We start from the raw sequence: 27,027 nt of genomic DNA, 5'->3' as shown, positions 1-27,027 counted from the left end.
CTTTGTCAACCTCGGCACAATCTCAGCAGAAAAAAGGCTAAAGGGTAGTGAGCACCTCAGACTCCACGCTCCTCTGATCCGTTCTGTACCCTCTGCCTTTAGAGCCCACTTAAATGCATGAATCTCCCTCCTCACACTCTGTCTGAATGCCCTGGGTGAGCGCATCTAATTTGATCACTTCCTAGAAGGCACTTCTGGTACAGCGGGCAGGCTGCTCTCCCTGCGCTTCCTGGTGTCAAGCATCATGTATTGCACCTTCGCTCACTGCACTCATCTTAGATCAAGTGTCTCCACTCTTCATTCCCTCTGCATGTCTTAAAGCCCTGTCTCTCCAGGACCCTACACCCCCTGTGCTCTTTCTCAACATGCTTTACCGACTCCCAGCCGTGCATCACACAGGCCTAGTCTACAGCACGTACAAGCCATCTTGGCCTGTGATGGGCCTAGAGCCCTATTCTGGCTGAGTTCACTGTGTCCTTGCTGCTCCCAACACCGATACAAAGGCAGCATGAGATTATCCATGTAAGCACACAGAGGATGCTCCCTCTGAGACACTGGCTAGTTTATTATTAGGTTATGGACACAAAGTCAGTATGGCATGATATGTGTGAGGTATATATCATATTTCATATCGTGTATGACATTTAGAAAAAAAGACCACAAAAGTAGAAGGGGACTATTTGGGAAAAGGAAGGAAATGGAGAACAGGGATAATAAGTGAGATTGATGGGAGCAAATATAATCAAAGTATATTATCCATGTGTCAAAAGTCATAATGAAATTCATTATTTTGTACAATTAATAGCCTCATGACAAATGGATGTTATAAAAATTCAGATGTTCAGTTGTGATAATCCTGGTGGTGACTGTGACTGGATACAGAAGCCCCTTGAAGATTGATAAATCATGTTTTAGGTGTGTCCAAGGGAGTCTCCAGTTAAGACTAACTTGAGGGGAGAAGACCCACCAATGTGGGTGTCTGTACAGTGTAGAGGACGTCATTCACATAGTATTAAGGCGTGTCTCTGCAGTGAGCTAACTGCCAACAGATTCTGGTACTGTCATTGCTACTGAGGAATCTCCTGTCTCAATGTTGTGTAAAAATGACTCCCCAATTATCTCTGATTGGTTAATAAAGAAACTGAAGAGCCTATGACTAGGTAGAGGAGACAGTAGGCGGGATTTATGGTCTCAGTTTCAGGGTCCCAGGGGGGAGAGAAAGGAGGGGGGAAGAGGAGGGGCAAGGAGAGGGGGAAGGGAGAGGGAGACAGAGAGGCAACAGGCCATGAGGAGTCCCCCTGAGGACAAAGATGGAGCAGGACAGGACAGGCGAGACTAGATGGAACTGGCATGGCACACACGGTGGGGAGTAGCCAGGAGAGCAGAGATGGGCTAGAATACACCAGAACTGCCCAACTGTAGCAGGCTAAAGCTTACTAACGAGTGTAACAGTCTCTGTCTCGTTATCTGGGAGCTAAAGCGGGCATAGAAAATCCCATTGTTTCCAACAAGTGGCACCACTCTTGGGCTGGGGCCCGGATGGAATAAAAGGGAAAGAGAAAGTCAGCCTCATTCTACCAAGATATAACACCTCAAACACTAAAAGCCAAAATAAAGTTTTCCTTCCCAAAGTTATCTTGCTCAGTATTTTGTCTCAGCAACAGAGTCTGACTAATGCACCAAGAAAGTCTTTTTTTTTTTTTTTTTTAAATACAGTAGCATAGAATTTTAGATCATTAGCCACATGAAACAACAGGAACGCACGGAAAGGACCTACCAGACCCGGTTTCAACCCTGTTCTCATCCCATGAAACACAGCAGCTGGCATAAGCCTCCCTGGGGCTACAGACAAGGCTGAGCCCAAGCTAGAGTCCTGGTCCCTGGATGCACAGGCAGAGCTTGCTTGCTTGAGGTTCTTGCAATCAAAACCAAGTACATAAAGGGCACCAGTGAAAATAGTCCCCTCCCCCACTAGTAACATCCCCTTAGACAGCACTTAAAGAGGGACATTTAGGCAAAGAGGAGAGGAGGCTCTGTCCCACAACAGCATCCCTGCATCCGGCCATAGCTCCTTCATGGCAGTGACAGCAGCTCATGCTTTGCAACAAATGTCCCAGACCTTCCAGGACTGCAGTCTCGTGTTAACAAGTATTCATTAGGCACTAAGAGGACATAAGCGGGGGTGTCATGTCAATGGCTCAGGAAGTGACAAAGTCACATGACAGGTCCACAACCCACAGAAATAATTCAATAGCACACTCCATTAGTATTTCCCACATGTGTGTTGTGCTTTCAGAGTCTGCATTTGTTTCCTTTCTTGTTGCTACAATAAAATACCCCATGAAAGCAACTCGAGGGGAAAACATTCATTCTGGGTCACAGGTTCAGTTTAATCCCTCACGGCAGGGAAGTGACTGAGGCAGGAGCCTGAGGTAGGTGGTCACATTGCATTTACTGTCAGCAAGCAGGGACAAAAGCTGCTACCCAGGTACTCCTTTACTCAGCCCAGGATCCAAGCCCGGTGAGCGTGGGTCTCCCCAGTTCAGTGAATCTAATCAAGACCGTCCCTTGCCAGCATGCCCAGGAGCTGCCTGTGTGGTAATTCTACATCCTGTCAAGTTGATAATCACTATTAACCACAAAACAGCCCTAGAAGCCTGTGAAAACTAGGACACGTGCCTAGACCGCCCATGACGAGCTTCGGGAGGCCCTTGCTCATCTCAAGTCCTGGTAGTAACAATCCAGCCATGATGTGACACATCAGCCTGAGTATAAGGACAGCATCCAAATAAGGCAGCAAGATGGTGCTGGTGGCACACTCGAGCTGTTCTCTGAGCTTGGGTGTCATGTGACACAGCTCATCTAATAACAGGCTCTACGAACCTGTTAGGGACCTTTTGCTGAGCGGCAGGCTGAGGTGGCCAGGCCACACAACAGGTCAGTGACCCTCTTATCCCCTTAGGCTTCTTGCGACTCCACCATACTCAGAGTGGCATAAGACCCACTGGCCCAAAGTTAGGGTCTGTCCACTGCACTGGGTGACGCAGACACTGCCCAGAAAGCATTCCCTTGTCCAATGCGATGTCCTCTGTCATTATTTCATGGTAGTAAAAAGGGAAAAATTCTGAAGAGTAAAACACTAATTTTCAACAATCATTAGGCCTGGTTATGTGCATGCACTTCTGAGAGGATCAGCATAGGTGTACCCACCCACAGGTGCAAGGTTGTGATGGCTAATGTTCAAAACAAATACCCAAGGCTCGCCTCTTATCCCAAGGATTTTAAACTGAAACAAAGAATATAAACAAAGACCTTACCCTTAGGCATTATAAGTTTATGTTTTTACGTCAATTTTAGGATCAAGAGTACTTACAGATAAGTGTTTTACACTGTACAGTAGCTAGCAACTGTAGGTCACAAACAACAAAAATGCATAGTGTGTGTGTGTGTGTGTGTTGGAATCACACCCTTCATCTCTCAGAACCAACCATGAGAAGCACCTTAACTTTCAGGTTTTTAGCACAGTGGTTCGCAATCCAACCATCTTTATAGTCTAAAAGCACCAATCAACCTAGCCTGGGGTTAGGCGCAGTGCTTGTGTAGCATATGGGAGGTCCTGGGGTTGATCGTTAGCAGCAAAAAAATAAAATGAGTGAATAAAGGCACAAACCAAGACTGTAAAATCAAAGACCATGCCTTGGGGGTAGCACAAGTACATTCTGCTGGCTGCTGGATGGTTGTAGCAACTGGTGACGATTACAGGAGAGAATGTGATCAAATTCATGAGCCACACATTCCAACTCCTGGTCCAGGGACTGGAAGGGATAATTGTATCCAAAATACACAGGATCAAAATATTTACCTAATAGGAAATAGAGAGACTCCAGTCCCTACTAAGGATATTGAGGACAATGTTGTCAAGCAGGTGGCTTTCAACGTCCTCCAGTGACATATTTATGGATGATTCTAAGTTCCAGCTGCCAGCAACTCTTCATCTTTGCTATGGATTCTCTTCATGCATACTGTCTCTTTAAAGGGGAAAGGACCTAGCCGCTTGATAAGTCTGTCTGTCTGTTGTCAGTATCACAGTAGTGCTACTTTCCCGAGCTATTCGATTCTATGTGCTAACATAGAAAGAAAGTCAATCCTTCCCCATTCTCAGATATTCAACCCATGCTGTGCTAGGGGCCGGCAACACGCAAGTGGACAACGGCAGACACAGCCTTTCACGCACTGAGGAGTTCGTGGTCTGGCATGGAAGGTGAACACTTATCAATTACCTATGGGATTGAAAGTACAATGACAAGAAGGAAACAAGAACATTCCAATCCACCATCGAGGGAAGCCGGGGCAGTAGCATGGGCAGGAACCATAGCAGAGGACAGGCTCGTGGGCAGAGCTGCTGGAAAGCCTGCATCAGAAGCATGCTGATTGCTGGTTGGGAAATGGAAGTTCTTCAGCTCCTCCTGGGGCAGCCACTGAAAATGTGCCCGCCCAGGCATTTCCACAGACTGCTCCCTTCTAACTGGACAGCAGTCATGGTAACACAGACCAACCAAACACATTGCTAATCCTGTTTGCCACTCATGTGACTTGTCCCCATAGGTACTGGTTTCTCTGCCTTCTGCTATTCAAGCCTAGTGTGTTTAAAGACCCGAGGCAAATCTATTTGCAAAGGGATTAGGAGAAGTATGAAAGTACCTTTAAAGGCTGCTCAAGAGTCTAAGAAAATTCAATTAGAGCTGCGTGCACAGTTTCCTTGGAAACCACACCTATTCATTCATGTTTATAAGAACGTAATGGAGATTTCCTTTCAAACAGACATGTGACACCCAAAGAGGACATGGCACGGCAGAACAGTCTGATCTTCCTCAAAAACTGCCGCCAGCGTAACAAAGTGCACTTTCTTTTCAGTCAGTTTGCTTATGTGCTTAGTGTTACAGTTTGGTGGGAGGGGCTGGAACTTCAACATTTAAATAAAATATATTTAAGTGGGCATTTTGTGGCTTTGAGGGACTCAGCCCTACCTTGGAAATGGGAAGGCAACACACTGTTTATCAACTGGAGTTCTTCTCCGTTCATTTTCAGGCACATTTTCCAACAGCCAGTGTAGAGGACACCAAGAATGCTGAGGGGCCACGTGCGTCCTAATGCACTGTCTCAATAAAGTACTTTAGAATTTTACATTTAAAAATAATGAATTTTAAAAAGCAAGCCATGATTGTTGGTTTTAATGTCAACTTAGCACAGAGTTGTATGAATCACCTGGGCAGGGAGACAACAGAGATGCTAGCTGTTCTGACTACCTTAACTGATGTGGGCAGATGCACCCAAAACGAAGGCAGCACCTGCAGCAGCAGTCCAGATGAGAAGGGCCTTTTGCTCAGCTGGCCCTCCCTCCCGCCACTGATTTGTCCTGTTGTTGCTGCTGATTCCTTCACTGACATCAGAACCAGGGCCTGTCACTGACTAAGAACAACTGAAAGGCACCCTTCAGGGTTGTGGCCTCAGAGTGGGGCTGCTAAGGCCTTTGGCCTTGTGGACGATGGGTTCTTGGCTCTCTGGTGTGAGGCAGCCTCTGTGGGACTCTTCAGACTGCTGAGGCTCCAGCCTCAAAGGGTGATCATTTACCAGGTCTTCAGTCTCTCTCAGGAGTGAGGAAACTTGTTACTATTTCAGAAATTCCTAATATACACCCCTCCCTCTCACACACACATTCATTTTACTGGCTCTCCTCCAGAGAACCCCAATACACACAAACATTTGCTCTTAATGCAGTACTAGGGGTTAGTTGGGGCTGCTTCTCTGCCATGCCCTGGGGACTGCCAGGCTCAGGGTAGGCACTTGGGACAGAGACTCTGTGAATCATTGTATTGTTCTTGATGTCCCTTCTCTGACAGCATGCAGTGGAGAGATGGTGTGTATCACTTGTGTTCATCCACATCCATGGCCCAGATTGCCCAGCTCACACTGTGACACAAATTTCCACCTCAACGGTTGACCCTCTGACCTACACACAGCAGGCAAGAGAGCATCATCAAAGGAAAAGTACTGTCCTTTCTTAGGACTGCTTTCCCAGCGGTCTCATAGGCAGCAAAAGTTGGGAGGGAAAACTTGCCATTCTGAGTATTTAAAAGAAATGAATGTGTCAACGTCATGTTTTAAAGAGACATTTCTTTGCTGTGCCCCTATTTATAACCCTGTAATAGCTGAGAAGGCAATTAGCTCCATTCTGCCTCTTCACAGTGTAACCGGCTTCCCTAATCACATTCTCGTTATCACGCTCATCCTCCGCGCTAACGTCCCCATAGCTGGTGGCAGTGGGAGTCCTCTACTTCACACACTTAATTACTCTCGACAAGGTAATGATTTCTTATCAGGCACACCACACAGAGGATAAGAGCCAATGGTTTCTCATAAAATAAAAGTACTTTAAATAAAATTAAGAATTTACACAACAACATAAGAATTAGCTGTGTTTAGAGATTAAAGCATATCCTAAAAAAACAGGCATGGTCCTGCGGTCTTATATGTTTCTGGGTCTTTATTGTTCTATTTTTGGCATGTGTTTGAAACCTAAGCCCTGGAAGACTGCTACTACAGCAAATTTCTTTTTTATTTTTCTTTTAAAAAATGAGAGTGGCTTAGTAAACAAGGATGTGTAAATATTCACAGTGACAGATGTGCCAAGCAGAGCCTGGAAGCACAGGGCCTCTCTTCCATCCACAGCTGCATCCGTGGTTTCACACTGGTGGTGCGGCAGAGGCAGAGAGGTCACTGGTTTGGCAAAAGAGAAGGCTAGAAGTGTGGTAGCTGGGTTGGGGCAAAACAAGGGAGTCTGTTTCTTACCAAAAACACAGGACAGACTTTTTTGCTATGTATTAACTCTGTACAGACCCACTGAACTGCCAATTTCACTTGTAAAATAATAGCAAACTACTAAGAGTTATTTTAAGAAAGGAAAAGCATGAGTGTATCCATGTGGAAGGATGGTCAACACACAATGATGAGTGTAGTAAAATCAGAAGGGACTAGGCATACATACTGTGGTTATTTCACCCTTAAAAACATGTGCCAGTGTGCTATAGTGCAGAACAGGCACTCATGGAAGACGGCTCGTAGATACGAGAGGAGGCTTATATACCACTCTATGATGAGTTTTTATGACTAATTTTCTAATAAAAGTCCAGTGTGCTTAATCCAAAACACCTTCATGTGCAGAAAAGATCATGACCACCATTCTTACCAATACCTGGTTTGTAGGCCAGCTCTTGGCTAGTGTCTGACAACGTGGATTTCGGGAGGGTGTTTACCATTCCCCGACATGACTGGATCACGATTTCTAGTTGACTGTGCAAACAAATGTCATTCATGATGATATCTGAGTTTCTCCTAGGAGTTTGGAAATTTAGTTCATGCTAGACCATGCTGTCTGTTTGTCACTGGCAGTGTTTTGTTAAGTAAACTATCATTGCTCTTGCTTCTCCAGGGGAGTTCAGCTCACCTTGTGTGAGTTCAGTGGGAGGAGAGTATTTTTTTTTTAATTCTTTATTACATATACAGTGTTCTTCCTGCATGTCCACCTGCAGGCCAGAAGAGGGCATCAGATCACATTACAGATGGTTATGAGCCACCATGTGGTTGCTGGGATTTGAACTCAGGACCTCTGGAAGAGTAGACAGTGAGTGCTCTTAACCTCTGAGCCATCTCTCCAGCCCCCTGGGAGGAGAGTCTTAGATGCTTGCACCTGCTCTCTTCCGTACTGCCCGCCATGCACCTGTTCTCAGTGGAGTCTGTTTTGCATCCTTACACTGCAATAATCGTCACCCTAAGCAAAGCACATCCAACGTCTGTACGTCTTCCTAGCAAACTGCTGAGCCCGAGGCCCCTAACACACTCCGTTCTCTAGAATGTTCTTCTCGACCTTCACATTCCTACATCACAATCACACATATCTTTCTGCATTCTTCATGTAGGTACTAAGTGTATTTTTTTTTTCACTAGACTAAGATCCCAGAGATTGTCTACATGTGTCTATGTATGTTTCTATATACATGACTACTCAATGATGCTGTCAAATAAAATTAAATATCATAAATAAAATTAAATATCAAAAACTGCTCAGCTAATACCGATGCTTGCTGTGCCAAAGAGTTTTTCTTATCAGCAATAATCTCTTTCAGGCTATGACGTCCCTGAATTCACCAAACTAAGACAATTAAAATAAAAAATGGAGCTGCCGAACTAAATTGTATTTAAGTCATCACTTATGTCCTTCCCTCACATTCAGATGACAGAAGCTGCATGCTTGAAGGTCGCCTCTTAAGACTCCCAGGAAATGTGGGATGAAGTGGGGCATGAACCTACACTCCATGCCCATCCTTGTCAGAAAAGGGAAAACACCTGCAAACTACCTAGACGTGAGATTTAAGACATTATTCTGATGTTGAACTCCAAAACACTACGCACGTTTATTCCAACTTGATTGTCTCTGTGGTCAGTTCCCTGATGTGGCTATCCTCAGATGACAGTGAACAGTGGGCTGCTGCTGACTCAACTCTGCCCTAAACTCCATCTTGGGCCCCTGATGGAAAAGGGTTTAAACGCTTGGGTTGATACTGAGGTTGCACTTTCTTCTTTTTACCATTCCTCTGTATTGTGTTCACAGTTCTAAAGCTCATCACAAAGAGAAACTACTCTGTCATTTCTAGGGTGTTATCAGGGCCCTGCAGTGAGTTTGGTACCACGTGGTCTGTGAGAAACCTGCAGTGTCGACCTGGAGCCTACTGAAAGGCCGAGGTTGGCCGCACTATCTGCATCTGCATCAGCTACCAGAATACAGGTGCACTGGCCTCTCCTGGCTGCGGCCCTCCCCAGATTTCCTTTCCCTTCACGTTATCTAGGTCTCTCCTGGCTGCAGACTTTCCCTGAGTCTCTGTTCCCTTCCTATTTCCTGAGCAGATCTGTATCAGCGCAGCCAGGGACAATAAGAACACAGCTTTGCTTTTCTCTGAATGCAAATAGTAGGTTTGGGGTGGTGACTCATAACAAGCATGCAGTAAGGACAGATAGACACACTATCTGCATTCTTTTTCTATGCTCATGAGAACAAAGCAGATGAAATTTTGGAGACAACAAATATTCCAAAGTATATTTAAATGTCCTTGAACTCTGACCTTCTATTACTGTGATACCTACTTGTGGTTGTCAACTCCTCTGGAATTAACTAAAACCCAAGCAGCTAGGCACCACTGTGAAGCACTCTTCTTGATGGAATTATTTGATGTGGGAAGATTCATCTTATATCTTGACCACACCTTTTTATGGAAGCCCATGCAAAGGGCAGGGAAGAAGGAAGCTCTTGCTCTCACTCTCAATGGAAAATCCACCCCTTCACAAGTACTAGAGCCTACTCCTTTGGGATTGTGACATATACCGAAGACCAGCTGAGACCAGCATCATGGACCGCACAACTGTTGGATCCTTGAACTTTCTCTTGGGAGACAGTCATTGTCAGAATCGTCAGACCACAGCCTGTAAGCCATGCTAATAAAATATTATAGAAACTCTATCAGTCCTGTTTCTCTAGGGAACCCTGTCTAATGCAACTACATTCAGATTTTGCCCTTCAGATGGCTGAATAGAAACTAAGTACACAAACACTAGGCTGGAAGGGTTCAGACAGTCTTAGACATGCAAGCAGGGAAGGAAGACAGGTGACTTGAACATCAGCAGACCTTTCATCACAACTTATTCCTGTGTGTCCTCCTGGTTGACATCTGTATTGAAGCTCCCATATACTTCTATTTGGGGTGTCTTGCCTAGTTCTCTCTCTAGGAATAGAGAGACATTTTCTTCTTTTTCCCCCTCTACCACCTGTAACCAACAAACGCCCCAGCTCTCCCTTCCTGTACTCCACACTGTGGGGCTCCCAACAGCATCCTCATCTCTGATCTGCGGGGTTATGTTATTTTTTTCTTCAGTCTCATCATTTAGTCCCAGCGTCCCTAGTACTTGCTATGTAGATCACGCTGGCCTTGAACTTGCAGTGATCCTTGTGCCTCTACATCCAGAGTGCTAGAATAGCAGGCACGCAGGACCACACCCAATTCCCACTTATTTATTTAATATTTTGTGGGGCTGGGGATTGAATGTGGGGCGCTGTGCAAGTCTCCCACTGAGTCGCTTTGCTGCCCCCATTCCCAGCATCCTTTACCTTGCTGGCCTTCAGGACGCTGATCTGTTCTTCATACACCGTGTCCCGGTTTTTCTCTAGGAAACCATCTGAAAGGTACTCCACCTGGGGCCGCAGCAATGAAAGGACAAACAGTTAGTGCTTCAGGTGCCCTGGCAGCTTTCCTAAGCAATTTCATCTCATCTAGTCACATTTACTAAAAGCTAAGGGTAGATGGAGACGCCCAGATATCGCTGCTTAAAATGCAAATCTGATATGCCTTAGATTTACTCGGAGGCAACTGAGTATTCATTTGGCAGAAGGGAACGCTGTACTGAAGGGAACTCCTGTGAGAGAAGGCTTCTTTAGGGCTCCTTGAAAGCAACTTCTCTTCCAGTGGCCCGGACACATTGAATCAGGATATGCAATTACACGCACATTACCACCTGAGATTTTGATAGGGATCCAGTTAGCGAGACTCAGTGTCCACACTCATCATCACTGGGGTCAGAGCGAGCTACTCTAGAAGGATTCCAATGTTAGCACCTTGTTTTCACTCCTCCCTCTTCTCAGCTGAAGGACAGCTGACTCCTACCGCTCATCTGCTGCTGTCTTCCCAGGAGAGCAGCCCTCAATGACTACCCACTGTGCTTGTGAAAGGCAGGTGCTAGAGCACACACTCAGCTTGTGTTAGCCTTTGACAGTCTGGTGTACTGGAGTTGGGGCCAGGGCAGGGTGATGTAGAAAGCAGAGGGGAACCTGCGACCTCAGGTCACTGGAACTCACAAAAACAACTTCCTTAGCCGGCAAACCCTTTATTCTGTCTACTTCAGGCCTGAGGTCAGCAGAGAGGACTGGTACCTTATCTGCAAAGTGGATGACAATGAAGGCCGTGTTGGACATGCGCGGTTTCTGGAAGTGCTGGCTGTTGGAGTGTCGTTCATAGAGCTTCTGGGCCCAGTTCTGATCCGTTCCTTTGGGGACCTGGAGAAGCACAAGACCAGGTAGCGTGTCTCACGAAGCAGGACAAGGCAGTGAAGCATCACGGCAGAGGGCTGGAGCCTGGATTCAGGTCTCAAGTCAGGACTCTAGCTGGACTGTGATAAGAACAACTCAACTGTGAACCCCTAGGGTCCTGTTGTGAAGGGTCACTGACTTGGCTATGTGTAGGCTGGCATCCACGGGAGGGTGTTGAGCCTCAAGGAACAAGGTAGCCAACAGAAAAGGGAAGTCTGAGGAGAGGCTGAAGATGGACACCAAGGCCACAGGGGCAGATCCATCTGTGGAGTTGTCTGAAGATGCTCTCATCCCCTTCAGCATCATGCTCTTGCTCCCTCAGAAGACTGGCATAATTAGGTTATATCCCTCCCTAGCTCACACTATGCCCTGGCTCAGGCTGTTCTTCCCTTTGAAGCCTTTCTTGGCCATTTTTGGTCTCTCTTCTTTGGAATTCCTAACACTTGGACTTACACACATAGGCATACTATTATAGCTCACCAGTAGCTTCTGGTATTACATTCTAGAAAACCATAGACTCAGAGGACTGTCTTTCCTCACCCCTCATAGGACTGAGAATTGAGTGATGCTTTCCCTATCCCGTTCCCCAAATGTTTATTTAGACTTAAGAGGTTTCACTGTGTGACAGACTCTCAGGGAAAGCCTCTTTCTGCATCTCTACAGATGGCCGCCAAGGTAAATAAGCAACTTGCTTCATTGAACCTATAGCACGGACTGCTGACTGTGCTCTGAGATCAGTGTTACGCCCAGCTTTCCTCAGAAAAGTTTTTTTTTGTAGTAGATGGTGGTTAATGGAGTCACGACTTGTCAAAGTGTAGGGAGTATGTGACCGTGCCGTGCTTAGCCCCTAAGTAAGACATCTGTGTCACACACAAACTTGGGGCTGAGGGTGTACAGGATGCCCAGGAAACATCCTGGAAGAGAGGGGGGAAATAATGTAAGTGCCAGAACTTTTGGAGGTGTGCCGTGGAACAGTGATTGGAATGGCATGGCCACTGAAACCATGAACTCAATGCGGCTGTGGTTACTTGCACGAGGTCAGGACCAGTATCATGTATGGAGGCGGGACCCACAGACTCCACCTCTCACTGAGAGTCTACAGGCAGTTAAAAGGTGCTAAGGTGGAGGGGGTCATTTTCTTCAGTGGTGTAGCCACTGATTAACTGCTTGTGTTCCGGTAAAATAGCACCCCGATACCCACACTCATACACACACACACACACACACACACACACACACACACACACACACACACTCACTACACATACACTAATACAATCAAACCCATAGAAACAGCATTGAGTTCAATAGGTTAAAAAAACCAAAGGGGGCTTATTAGAAGAAGGGGTTCAACACTCATGCTGTTATCCTTGATACCCACTAATGGCCCTCAGTATGGGTAGCTCACTGACCGCCCCCTTCATGAGTTTACACTGTACTTTCAGGTCAGGCAACACTGGAAGTGACCCTTGCAGTGTCCATTTAAAAAAGCCTTTACCCAGTCAGTAAGATGTGCTCCAAAAGGAAAATGCTTACAGATGTGAGAGCAAACTTCTTAGTCCTTCGTAAGCAAAGTGATTTTTCTCAAGATTCAATTCAGTGCAAGTAGTACTGCATCCCCTTGTGCCATGTGCTATAGGAAATTTAAAGAAAGAAACCTCTTTCTTGAAGGAGGCTATTAATTGTGTTGGACAGACAATTAAATATATTTAATTCAGCACTTTCTATATATACTCTTTTATATTTGTCTCCGAGAGTTCTCCGAGTTCTGTTTTAGAACTACCAGGTGCGAGTGAAGGAGGAGTCAGCATAGCAGGGCTTGTCAGGACCAGGCAGGCCAGAGCCTGGGAGCAAGAAGGACCTCAAGGGACTGACCCAACTGGGTCAGACAGAACCACAAAGAGAAGCTCTACTAAGCAAATGCTGCAATCTGCCAGCAACCAAACCACCCAGCCTTGAAAATGCACTTGGACTTCAACGAGCACATGCCAGGGTCCTACACAGTCACTCATGTAGATGGGCATCAGCAACCAGAGACCACCAGTGCTCACGGTCACAAGTAGACGCAGCAGGGATTCCCAGGGAGAGTCCTCATCACAGCCATAGTCAATGCGCACAGTGCTGATCTAGCCATGGTTCCAGCACATTTTCACTGTGTCAACTCAACCCCCGTATCACCCTGTGAGCAGCTAGGTATTATGTTTATACACACCCCAGAGTTAAGGAACTGAGGGAATGAGGTTAGATAAGACGCAGAGCCTGGAAGTAGCAGGCCCAGGGTCCAAGCCAGGGAAGGCTGGCTCTGGGACATGTGTCTTTCACTATTCTGCTTTCTGGCCTGGCAACAGGTCTAAGGCAAGCAATGACACAGGCTCAGGTGAAAAACAGTCATCCTCAAAAAATATTTCCACACAAATAAATTTTAATCAGTCATGGGGGACTTAGGGGACATGTGTACTTGGACACAGCCTAGAGTCTGGCTATCATTAGTTTTAGAATGTTCAGGGGAGCAGACCCTTTAAAAGGAGTCCATACATACAGGGTTCCTTACACCCTCTTGAAGTATCGTAGAGAACACTGGACTAAGAGCCCAAGAGTCTAGTCCCATCCCTCGGAGTCTTAAACCCTCTGGCCTGTGGTGCTGGCTGTCACTTATCAGAAAGTCACAACCCATCCAGAGTAGACGACGCTGTGGAGACAGGTGAAGTGGCAGGCAGAGGCACCCGGAGATGTTCTGGAAGTGACGGTCTGCAATGCTGAACCCAGTGAAAGCCATTGCACTGAGCTGTATGCTTCAAATGCGCACACTAAGTGTGCTACACCTCAATAAAGCTCTTAAAAAAACACTTTTTGCTATTAAGATAAATTAGCATATATTTTTAAAAAGAGACCCCTTTTTAAAAAGGGGGAATGGAAACCCCTCTCCAATGTCCTTGAATAAGGACCTCGCTGCAAACATTGCCCTGCTTGGAACATCACCAGGGGCCAAAGCCTGCCTCTAACTGAATGGCAGACCACAGGTGACAGCTAAGGGTGCCACAGCCATTTATTCAACCCTGCCTTTGTCCCTGTTCCCTGGGCCACTGCTACAATGATGGCCTTCGGGGTCGCTTATATGTTGTCTTCTTCTAGCCTATACCTCTGTGCTCTCCCGCATGTCCCCTATAAACTCTCAAGTCACCCCTGCACCCAAACATCCCCAGCCGCTCTGGCCTGAAGAAGTACCGTTACCATCACTACTTCCTCTTCCTCACTTTCTTTTTCTGTTTTGTTGAGATAAGGTAGCTCTGCTTGGCTTAAAACTGCGTGGAACAGGTTAGTCTTGAACCGACTCTGCCTCTTGAATGATGGGATTAAAGGACTGTGCCACTCTGCCCAGCCCTGTAGAATACTTCTGTCCCCTCAGTGTCACAGAGCCCAGCTGGGCCCAGGACTCTGGTCCCATAGCTCTCTAGGGAGGTGGTTGCTTCTTGCATACCTGGCTACATTGCAGTGCTCCTTGGGCCTTGATCCCACCACCCTCAGCAAACACCCGTGTAGTCAGCAGAACTCCACCTGGTCTACTGACGGCCTGCCCCCTACGTCCCCTCACCAAGCCCTGCAGACCCGATTTAGAGCGACATTGCTGCTGCCAAAGTGAGACCCAGATTCCCTCTGAGATTCTCCTCTGTGGTTTGGGACTCTGCTCTCAGCTCGAAGCAGGGCACTGACCCAGCAACTCCTCTATTCATTTATAGTCCTTGACCTCAGCAAACACACCTGTCCCCAAGTCACTTTCCTTCCTGTGCGTAGAAGCTGGCCCCAGGCCCAGCCTCTATCAGCCTGTGGCTCTGCAGAGACTCCCTTGACTCCTTCACAGAGAACGCAGGTTGCCAGGCAGGAAATTAAAAACTGTTGTAGTGGGTGAGGGTGGAGCTCACTGGAAAAGAACTGGCCTTGCACATGGTTCTGATCCCCAGCATAACTCAACGCCCAAATTTAAAAAGACAAAAAATGGAATTCCTGCTTGAATATTCGTGACTTTCTCTGCATCCCACTCACATTCTGGCCTGGAGATCTTCCCCTATAGGAAGGAGAGCGACCCTCCTGACCAGCATCCCATGCACTCCTGAATCCCAGGAGATCACGCTCCCTGTCTATTGGCCAGACTCGAGGTGGTCTTTCCATTGTTGAGTCCTTTTCTATCCCTGTCGCCCATGCTGGACTCTCTTTCCAACTCAGTTTCCTGGGACCTCAGGCAAAATCAAGTTGTGAACAGAGAAACCTCTGAAAACAGCTGCCCAGGTTACGGTGACTGTGGCACACATCCTCCTACAACCATTTGGTGATCACGGAAGTGAGTTCATTAGCTCAGCCCCCACCCAAGTTCCATGAAATGGAAGGAAGCAAGCCGCACAGGACAGACCTCGCCTCTCCCGCTCACTGCTGGCTTTGTGGGCTTCCAACATGATCTCTCCAGCTCCCGGCAGGGTTTATATTCTTCTAGGATGTAAATGTCACCCGTAGAGGAGGATACATTTGTCTGTCATTTCCTATCAACTAGACTAGCTTGTGCCCTGAAGAAAGACGAGTCAGGCTTGTAGGGCAGAGGAGTACAGGAAATGCCCCATCTTACCATGGCTTACAAGTGGGTAGGCTGGCATGTGACCCCACCCCGACCCCTACCCCAAGACCATCTTCTGGTGCACAGGGGACAGGAGAACTTTGGTAAGAACAGTCTGGAGGTAACATTGTCTGCAAGCACATACCATCTTTCCTGCCCTCTTAGTTAGTGGAGGGACAGCCGTAGCTTGTGACTTGGTTGGGGTCTGACTGCAGATGCTCAGGCTTTTCCCCCTGAAGGAACCAAAGTGGCTTAATGCTGTGTCCCCTCCCTGGCCCCTCTAGCTTCTGGCCTCCCTCACAGTGGAAGGCTGAGAACAAGGACTGAGAGCAATCCTGTAAGGCCACATGTGCACTTTCAGATGAAAAGCGGGTGCTGTGAGCTGCTTCCCTCAACAGCTCACACCATGAGCTCAGCCCTCACTTGGCTTTGTCACACAGAGGCCACAGAGCTCAACTGTTCAGTGCCACTTCATTATTCTTTCTCAGAGGATCCGAGAGACAAAGAGGCAAAGGATATGTCTGAGGTGGCTCCCACGGGTAGTGCCCAGGTGCCACCAACACCTCAGAAATCCCTCAGCTCTCTTAGGACCACGGTATGGGAACTCCTGGAAGTGGTTCTCAACATGGGGATCACCACCCTTTTGGCAAACCTCTCTCCCCTGACAAAAATTTATATTACAATTCCTAACAGTAGCAAAATTACAGTTATAAAGTAGCGATGAAAATAACTTTATGGTTGGGGTCACCACAGCATGAGGAACTGCACTGAAGGGTTGCAGCATTAGGAAGGCTGAGAAGCACTGTTCTAGTGGGACCCCTGCTTTTTGACATATTAATGGACCGTCCCTTTACAGGCTCATTTGGGTGAGTTTGACTAATGCAGTGGCATCTGTTGTCTTAAAGCTCGCAGCTGCTAGACTCTGCTAATTCCCAGAACAATATCACTGCTCAGAATGCTTTCACACTGCAAACTTCTGTCTTATTCCTTAACTTAATGACCACCCGGCCTCCTCTTCTACACCTGAGACCTGAGCTGCAGGCACTGCGTGCCGTCTTGACAATCTAAGTTCCCACTAGGCTTGGTATATCAGCAATTGGGTCTCTTAGCAAATCTTCCTTTCTAAGGAGTGGGGAGGTGTCGTGTGGAAATACAAAAGCCACACAGCTCAGAACCTGTCAGCAGCACGTCTGGCCTTGTTGCTGCTCACTCCACGGCTATCACTATGCTAGTGATCACTCCACTTCCCCCGAGTTTATGTGCCTCTCCGCCTGCTAAGGGGCTCAGACTCCCAACACAAACTCTGCCTGCAGACCTCCCTGGGCGCCCACCTCTGCTGCCCCTGCTGTGTGGCCTCTGCTGCCCCTATCAACACTGTCCTGTAGCTTCTGAGGGATTTGCTCTCAAATGCAGCACCATGCCCACAAAGTCATATTCTGTGTCTCACAGATGGTGGCAACAGGAGGTTGAAACGGTTTTGTTTTACATATATTCTCATAGGAAGATTCCAAGAGGAATTCCCAGGACACATGTACCCCAAATGAGGACAGAGTAAGGGGACTCAGGAATATTTCCTGGGCCAGGACGGGAACCCTGGGGGTATCCTGCCAACTGCTGAATGTGGTTTGCTTCTGTCTGTGTTATCAGAGACGGTTACCGGCCATGTGCTGGCATGCTGCCCCAGAAGCCACCAACTCCCCACCCAGCACTACTCTGCAGTTCCCTCAGGGGTGTGTGTCCTACTCTTGGGACCAATGGCAGACATCTTGTTTCCTTAGATGATGACCCCTCTTCTATCTTCAGGCAACACGGTCAGAGAAACCCACCAGCAGCCTTGGTTTGCTAGCGGAGGGAAGTGCAATTCATTGCAAGTCATCACACAGCTGTTCAAGTCTTGGAACCGACTGCCCTGCAGCACTGAGGTGTTCTTTGTGAGAGGCCGTGAGTAAGTGGGATAGGAAAGGCTCTCTTCCCTGGGAGTTCCTGGTTTGGGATGCGTTCATTCTTCACACAGAGCCACACAGACCTGTGTAGAACAGGACACCCCCCTCTGGTCCCCCAAGAGGGTGCGGCTGTCACATTGCCCAATTAGAAGGAGAGTGAAGAATTGGAATCTGACCAGAACCAGGGCAGGGGTGCAAGCCAGGCCCAGCTCTCCTGAGGCCTGAGCTGGACTGAGAACTTGAAGTTGCCTCTGGCTCAGAACTGTGCAGTTGGAGGAGGTGGTTACTGACAGGGATCAGGGGCCTGGGGGAAGGAAGCCCGGGCCCAGTTGAGCTTTGACTGAGGGAATTTAAGGAGGAGTCACGAGCAGGAAGCCAACACTTTGACCGGTGGCAACTTAATCCAGGGACAGCTGTTCTTCCTCTCAAGTTGGGCAAGCCTAGACAAGCTAGACACACAGCTTCATCTCTCCCAGGCAGTGACTCTGAAGAGAAAGTCCATGTCTACACAGGGGTGCTGAACACATAGGAGAGCCAGGTGCAGTGGTATATATGCTTGAAATATTAGCACTGGGGAAGATGAGGCAAGAGGATCACCATGAGAGTTCGAAGCCATTCTGGGCTACAGAGCAAGACTTCCACCACTCAGTTTCTCCCCGCTACTCCCCAAAATTAAGAGACTCAAATGTGCCAGCTACAGGACTTGGTATGGTTTCTACTTTTTTGTTTTTGTTTTTGTTTTTTAGAGGGGTGGGAGAGGTTCTTTTGTTTGTTGAGACAGGGTCTCAGTAGTTGGTACAGGCTAGCTTTGAACTCACTTTTTAGTCTAGGCTAGCCTCACACTTGAGGGATCTTCTTACTTCAGCATCCTGTGTGCTGGGCTTATGGGTGTACACCAAGGAAACGCTCTGAGAATACCCTTCTAGGAAGGTACCTCCTTTTCTTCCCCAAACACTCAGCCATACTCAGTGCTTTTCCAGAAAACCACGGGAGAGCATAAGTCAAAGCAATTGGCTCTTCTCTTTCCGGCTAAGCCACATGGCTTCTCTACCTTCTGATGCAGACTTCTATCACTGGAGGGAGAATGGCTGTACACTCAACTCCCTTCCCATCAGGCACTGGGCTGGGAGAGTCTGTCAACATCCGATTCAGTCCTCATCAATTCATAGAGCAGGAAACCAAGGAACTTGGATAACTGGATTAAAGTTGGGGCTCCTCACCTGCCAGGTACTCTCCTACTATTGGCACAATTCTCTTTTACACCAGGAAAGGCTGTACCATTCAGGGTGGGGGAAATGGGGCCCTCATGCCCCATAGATTTCCACCACTTACAGTCATCTGATACTGTGAAGGCCACCCTAGGCTATTGAGTCCTCACTCTCTGGAGGAACACCTAGGCTTCTTTGGGCACATAAGACTCGTGAGAACAAATCCATACCACCAACACAGCCCCCGTTTTCTGCCAAGAGAGGCACATATTTACCAGGGTAGTAATATCAGTTCCATTCAATAGGTTATTGTTTAGCTAGCATGATGGATGCCAGTGTTTCTTCCAGACAAGCAGATTCAATTGCAGCTATGAGATTTCACTCGTTCCATTGCACCACATGGCAGCCCTCCCTCTACCAAACACCTAGACCCACACCACTCAGTGACTGACGGAGCAGTAGTACCTTGCACTCTTCATCCAACAGGTCCAGGATACCCAGCTTGGCTTCTATGAGGTCTATACAGGGTTGGTTATCATAAAAGTCAATCAAGGTCCATGGGATCTGCTCCTTCATGTATTCTTCTTGCTCCAGCTTGAACACATGCTAAGGCAAGAAGCAAATGGCCATGGTGAGCACACTATGGACATACCTTGACAGTCATTTCCCTCAAGCACTTGTTAAATTCTTTGTCTTGGAAGATGGCAGATAAATGCCAGAGGAGGTCTGGACACTAACTCACAGTCACACTCACACAGAGTGGAAAAGGCAAAGCTCAGGTCGGTAGTTTGTGCAGCCTTGTCTTAGGACATTAGAATTCCACATGCTGCGGTACTATAGCCAGTGCAAGGAATGCTGCCTCTGGTCTTCAGTTCATTAATGCCCCGAAAGCTCAGGCTCAGACAGGCGTGGGTCAAACTCAAGGGAGATGATTTAACCTCTCTACACAGCTGCCCAAGTCACAGTTCCTGTTCCAGCAATTGGGAGCCAATTCCACAAGCTGGGTCCACCAGCAGGAAGCAAATGGGGAGGTCAGGGCACAGCAGGACCACACCAGTCTCAGAAGAGAAGTGGCCTGGGTGTCATTCTGGAGGGACTATGAGATTCCCTTCCCTCCCCCACCAGCAACCCAGGCCATACACTGAGCTTCCCTCACCCCCCACCTCTACTCATCAACCCAGGCCATACACTGAGCTTTCCCTACCCTCTTACCCCCCTACCATCACCTCTACCCAGCATACATTGAGCCTACCGAATTGAACTGTTGCTGGAGCTTTTCGTTGGCATAATTGATACAAAACTGCTCAAAGCTGTTAACCTCGAAGGTCTCGAACCTGCGGAAGAAGTGAGGCCACAGGTCAGATACAACACCCATGGAAGCAGTGCTGGGATTTAGCAAGGCTGCCTCCTCCTTGAGCCATGCTCCGCCCTGTGCACACAGACTTCTGGTGCAGATATCAATGATGGAGAGTCTTGGAAAATTAGAAACGGAGGCATTAGTGGATTGCTTTGTAGCTGACAAAGGACTGACAGTAGGAAATTGCAGGAAGGACAGACAGACAGACAGTGAGAAGGTTGGTCATGATTCTCTTGTATATTGGCAGGTCTTTTAAAGATGATTTTTAAAAAAGAAAATCAGACTCATATTTTGCCTTCAGTTTTTTATCATTTAACTTTACACTACAAACGCACTACTGCATTTATCTTCAAAAGTACCACTTTTAGGCCAGAAGGCTGAAGAAGATGCTCCAACATAATAGAGTGTTTTGGGTGACTATTCAGGTAGCAAACTGTCTCTGTCATCTTATTTGAAAAGCTACTAACTTGCACTCCTGGCATACTCAGGTGATCAATTTTATTCTTTCTCAAGTCTCTGATGGAGCTGAAGACCAGGTAGCTTAGTTTTACAATGAAGCTTAGTTGTTTAGAGGTTAAGATATTTTTAGGTCTAGATAGATGTTTTAAGGTTGATAATAAGATGTGATGGAGGGCTGGAGAGCTGGCTCAGGGGTTAAGAGCACTGGCTGTTCTTCCAGAGGTCCTGAGTTCAATTCCTGGCAACCACGTGGTGGCTCATAACCATCTATAATAAGATCTGGTGCCCTGTTCTGGCCTGCAGTTGCACACGCAGAAAAAACATTGTATACATAATAAATAAATCTTAAAAAAAAAAAGATGTGATGGAGATAGATTTACATTCAGAATTTTAGGTGCGCCAAGATAAGAAAGATGTTTTCTTCAAGGTTGTCAAATACAAATATCCAAAAACACTAAGAATGTAACATTTATATAATTCCTGATTGTGTAATGGTTCTTCTTGCTATAGGTAGTTTACTGTATATATGTGTAATATTATAAATGTATATGTAAAAAATAAAAAATGTTTTTAAAAAAGTATCACTTTTAGGTCTGTATGGATCTGTGGACTGAGATCTAGGAATTGTAGAGGTGCTTGGATTGGGGCCAGAAAGAGGATAGGTCTGTTGCCACCTCCCAAACCTAGGACACGTTTCCTTAATTTACAGAAACACTCACAAGCTGGCACAAAGTAGTATCAACTCACTAATCCCCAGTGAAGGACATTTGGTTCTTTTTCTATCATGCACTGCTACCAGTGTTGTGGCAATTTTAGGTACCTCTTCCAGTTCAGGATTCTTTCCTAGGATATTACCCCAGCAGAACTACCATGCCAAAAAGTAAGCTTCTGGTATGCGTTGTATGTGATGTACATGTATGTGCAGGGGTTTATGGAGTTCCACGCACCTGTGCATACATGGACGAGGCTCGAGGAGGATGGGAGATGTTTTGCTCTGCTGCACTCGACCTTATTCCCTGAAGAATTCTCTCTCTGAACCTGGAGCTCAGGTTGGTGGCCAGCAAGCTCCAGCAATCCTCCCGTTTCCACCCCTACACCATTGGCTTACAGTTGCTCATACAGCCATGCCTTGGTTTTAAATAAGTGCTGGGGATTCGATCTGAGGTCCTCCTGCTTGCACAGTAAAAATTGTTACCTATGGATCCAGTCCCCAGAGCACTGTTTCCTGAAAGGCGGAAGCAGGCACACACCCAGGAGGGTAGAAGTAATGTGCTATTTCTCTATGAATCTTATTCTAACACCAGCCAACAGGGTTACAGTTTTTACATAATCTTTACTAAGTTTGTGTCAGTATTTTGACACATTTTTATAAGTGTATCACAGATAGAGATCCAGATAACCAACATTTTTCAGACAGAGAAATTGCTTTAACACATTAAACTTCCTGGTTTTTTGTTTGTTTGTTTGTTCTGTTTTGTTTTGAAGGTCAGTCTACTCATTAGGAGCACTATCATATTCTGTTGTTTAAAAATGTCTTGTACCATTAACTGGGCCCCAAAATAGTGGCTGTCTAGGTCATAAGACCTAGGAGGAAACCCAACGCTATTGGCTCTGCTGAACAAACATAGCAATTGCTTACCTTTATACCCATGGATTAGTGATTCTCTCAGCCCTCACCAGAGGTTCTTTTTGCAGTAGATGTCAATTAATAGTGACCCACACCTGACCAACATGCAGAAAAGAGAATCTGGAATGCCCAGCTCTAACTGGGACACCTCCATCATACCCTCTACCCCCGGGACCCAAGGATCCATCTCAGCAGAGACTGTGGGAAGACTGTAAGAGCTGTAAGTAGTTGCACATGACAGTGACAGTACACAATGAACTCACAGCAGCTGTGAGAGCTGCATAAACCTGTACAGCAGTGTTCTCAACCTCCCTGATGCTGTGACCATTTAGTACAGTTCTTAATCGAGGCTCCCTCCTCTCAGATGACTCTCGCTTGTGTCATGTTGGCATAAAACTATCAGTACAAGCACCTACTGGACACTAAGGTCAAGGGCTCTGTGGATTTTTCTTTAGTGCTTAAAGCACCCAGGAGTGAGGGTCTCTCATTAATTCCACTCTACAGCTGAGGAAGGCCAGATACGAGGGAATTAAGCCAGAGAGTCAGAATACCAGAGTATCTGAACACAGAATCTTCTGGTCAAAATCTTAATTCTCAGAGGGGCAAAAGTTGGATTTAAATGGAAAACAAGATCATTTCAAAGGGCTGTGAACAGAGTATGTTTTTGGAAGGAGGAGTATCTGAGGCCTGGAGAGTGGGACAGGAAGTGGAAAACCAATAGGGAGAAGTTAGAGATACGGGCCTCATCGCCCTTCTCCGTCACTGCAAACCCCATCCCTGCCCACTCCTAAATATGAACTACTGGATTTTCTGTCCTATGTAAGGTGTCTTCGGAAGCCCTTCCCTAAACACTAGTTTCAGGAAGAGGTGGCAGTCTTGTCCCTGGTGAGTGGCTGGAGATACAGTAGTGGGGAGACAGTTCATTGTGTAGAGGGACTACCATTAGACACCTCACAGGTCCAGAGCAGTGTTCAAAAAAACCTCAGGCTCTCCCCACTCCCAACTCCCCACCAAGGTCTAAGAAACGTTAAAGTAGGGAATCACCTTCAGATCAAAGGAATCAACTGCTTGGAGACAGCCACATTAAAGTACAGCCTTTGGCCATGCCCACGTGGGAAAAATGACTCTAAGTTAATAAAACAAGATCAAAGACTCAAATGATATGATGAATCACCGCAGACCAGGCAACAGTAGAATGGCCCTCCTAGTCCACATAGCACTTCTGTAGACCAACCAAATTATATCACTTAGGACCTTAATCCATCCCCACTTCCACCCACAGTGGTAGCTAATGACAGTCCAAACCTAGAGAAGTGAACCTACAAGGAAGACTAAAGAGTCAGTTCAGCAATAGGCCAGATAAAGGCCACGGGGTGTGCTGGCTGAGCCAGCCCTCAGCTCGACAGACAGAAAACTTACAAATATCTTCCACTTGTCATTTTTAAAAGGCTTACATTGGTGGCACTCCGCTAAGAACACTCTCATTAATCTGAGATGGCTGAAATCAGCTCATAATTTCGCACATTTCTAAGATATTATGTGGTAGCAATTCCGCTGCCATCTAGCATAATTACTGTAATGCTAGAGATGAATGGGAGGCTGGGCTCGCTTGGAAAATGAGTAAGACACCTGACCTCAGAAGCACACAGTCGAGGAGACAGGACAACACTTCCTTTCCAACAGAGTCATATTTGTAGTAATTCTGTCCCATCAACAGAAATGGCTTTTAAAAATAAAGGCACGTTTATGCCACAGCATTAAAATGCCACAAGTAAATGTATATACAATAAGGAGCTGATGTGTCCTGAGAGAAGTTAGACTACAATTTGCAGGTGGGAGGAAGGGAGACACATAGAATACGACCAAGACACGGCCTCTGCCCTCCGATGCTACAATCATCAGCCGCTGTCTCCTTCCGCGTTGAAGCGGTGGCTTGAGCACATTGTTAATTTCCTTCTCATTGGACACAATTTCAGGGAGAACTGAGAGCCATAAATGCCTCTATAAAGACAGCAAAAGCCACTGCAGGGTGGAGCTGCAGTGACAAGTCATGCCTCCTTGGCTCTGAGTTAATTATTTACCTCCATGAGACCCAACAGCGAGGTGTGTGCCTCTCGAAGGGAACAGCGTCTCCTCTGGAGTGTGGGCTGGAGGAGCCAGGACCTCAGGCTACCTTTGGTAGAATATAAAGAGGTAGGATACAGCCTTCACACAGGGGAGGGCTAAACGGCATATGGGAAGCCTGACTTGGGGATATTTGCTCTAGATGAACCTTTAAAAACAGAGTCACCATGCATGGAGCCAGAGACATGAGCCAATACCTTTTTCCAGGTCCTTTTGCACCCTGGAACTGTGAATTCTCACAAAGGCACCCTAGGGTCTGCTAGAGACTGACACATGCATCTGTCTAGCAACAGTTATCAGTCTTCTCACTGGACTTTCCAATGGCTTCCAACTGCCCCCGTCTACTAAGCTTGTCCTTCTGAGAGACCCCAGTCTGAGGCAGTGCTGGAAGGAAAGCACACTGCCAGGGCCTTAAGTCCCAGGTCCTCTTGTGCCTCCCTTCCACAGGGGTCAGAAGATGACCACTCTCAGGTACTATCTCTCTCCAAGTCCTCCCAGTAAACTTATTAAGAACTGCAATGAAGAGGAAGGGACAACACCTCTGCCCCACGTGACCACCAGAAAGCTGGCGAGAAGCTATTGTAGCACAAGATCCTTTCAGGGGAGTATTAACTTCCTCTGCTCTAGATGTTTAGAGGTGAGGTCACAGTATCAGAGGGGCTGGGTATAGACAGAGGAACAAGTGGGGCCTCATCTGACCATTCAATGATGAGGGGGACATATTCCAAAGGACCACCAGATATGCCCCAACCCATAGCTCACATGTGGGCAAAGAGAGCTGTGAATATGGCCCCTAACACAAAACCATCAACTTTCTTATAACAGTGTTCTGAGACTTTTCTGCCTGTGTTCTTGTGTGTATGGGCCCAGGCACACATATATGGGGGTGAGCACATAGGTAAGCAGGCCAGAGGTCAGTACAGTGCTTTCTCACCTTTGGAGAGAGTCTCTCACTGAACCTGAAGATGATTAACTCTGTTAGCCAGTGAGTCCAAAGGACCTTCACATCTCTGCCTCCCCAGTGTGCCCAGATTTCTGTTTTTTTAAAACATGGATTGAAGGATCTAAAATTAGGTCCTCATTCAGGACGTCATGTATTTTACCAATTGAACCATCTTCTGTGATTTTCTTTGATAACTTGATCGCACTGTTCTCGAGCATGAATTTTGTAGACCATAGCATTGTTTTACAATGTCAAAAGGCTAGGCACTCCTTCCTGCATGAGTCTAGAAGACTGATTTTGGCTTTGGGAGTACCCCAAGATGTAAATCTCTCTTTGGATGCCAGGATAGGAAAAGATCAAGCTAATAGTACCATTTGACCTGTGAGGTTAACTAGCTATGCTTGCTCTAAGGTTGACAATGTCCTATGACCTTCTGGGCCACCAAGAACTGGGCTGCTGCCCTTAGGTCAAAGGAAAAATGTAATCAGTTTGTCCCCTTTGGTTCTCTACAACACCTTTTTACAAAGGCCAGGACGGGCTGGACAGTCATCACCACGTAACTGTACTGGGACAGTACAGTCATCTGTGTGTGAAGCCAAAAGCAAAACAAACAAAGCACACAAAGATTTCCTGTCACCTGAAAATAAAGGCAGAGGTGAATCTAAGAAGCTGACTTACAGGACGGCGAGGCTACAGGGTAGAAATGGAGTGCATGTAACTCACCTACACTGAGGGGTCAGTGTTCAGAATAGACAACTACATTCCTGAAACCCAACAACTGAAGTGAACGTTAGAGGATCCTGAACCCCACAGGGCAACCCAGCAGACACAGACGTGCATGCCTGTTCTGAGACACACGTGATCAGATGCTTCAGGCTCCTCCTGCCCTGATTCCCCACAGTGGACGTGACCTTAACACCTTCTCTCTTTGGTTGGTGTTGGCAGAGTATTTTATCACAGCAACAGAAAACAACCACCACCACCACAGCAGCAACAACAAAACAAGATAGCAAGCCCCATGTCTTTCTCTCCAGAGTTCAGGCTCCCTCTTTCTTTCCTTAGCCTCTCTTGCAGTGTTCTCAGAGTAACGTGTCTACTGCATCCTGCACTGTCCTCTGCACAGATGAATGACTGGCTGGAGCCAAATCTTGGCATATTGAAAGATGAGGTCAAAGACAAAATAATAATAATGGTAATAATAATGATAATGATAATAATAATAATAATTATTATTATTATTATTTACTGAAATTGGGCCATTTATTTCTTGATGCCTCAAGGATGGAGAAGGAATAAACAATCAGCATTGTAAGTGATAAAGCCAATAGAGGCAAACTGACTAATCAGCATGGACAGAAACGCCAGCCAAACAGTGCCAGGCTGTGCTCTATCAGTGTCCAGCCCCACCTGCTAGGAGCCATCCCACAGGGGCTAAGGAACAGCTTGGCTTGGCACAATTGCTCTGGGTATTGCTCATCTTGCACTATTTTGAACAGCAGACAAGAGAGCTAAAGAAAGAGAAGCCGACCTTACACGCAGGCACTGGAGGCTACCGCCGTCTTCTCCAGGCAG

General features: G+C 46.8%; 1 protein-coding gene across 2 annotated transcripts in view; it reads right to left on the bottom strand.

Annotated features, from left to right (window-relative positions):
- Myo5b (myosin VB) overlaps positions 1 to 27,027 on the bottom strand; it is a 291,060-nt gene that overhangs the window by 81,881 nt on the left and 182,152 nt on the right. For both annotated transcript variants that reach the window (XM_051163654.1, XM_051163655.1), the window contains exons 11-14: positions 20,198 to 20,279; positions 19,411 to 19,551; positions 11,036 to 11,158; positions 10,217 to 10,300 (exon numbers count right to left, since the gene is read on the bottom strand). In XM_051163654.1, the coding sequence (XP_051019611.1) occupies positions 10,217 to 10,300; positions 11,036 to 11,158; positions 19,411 to 19,551; positions 20,198 to 20,279 (430 nt within the window). The remainder of the gene's footprint in view (positions 1 to 10,216; positions 10,301 to 11,035; positions 11,159 to 19,410; positions 19,552 to 20,197; positions 20,280 to 27,027) is intronic.

This window comes from Acomys russatus, chromosome 20 (genome assembly GCF_903995435.1).
Source record: "Acomys russatus chromosome 20, mAcoRus1.1, whole genome shotgun sequence".
Classification (NCBI taxonomy): domain Eukaryota; kingdom Metazoa; phylum Chordata; class Mammalia; order Rodentia; family Muridae; genus Acomys; species Acomys russatus.
Note: the sequence above shows the minus strand (reverse complement) of the source record. Positions and strands in the feature narration are given on the sequence as shown.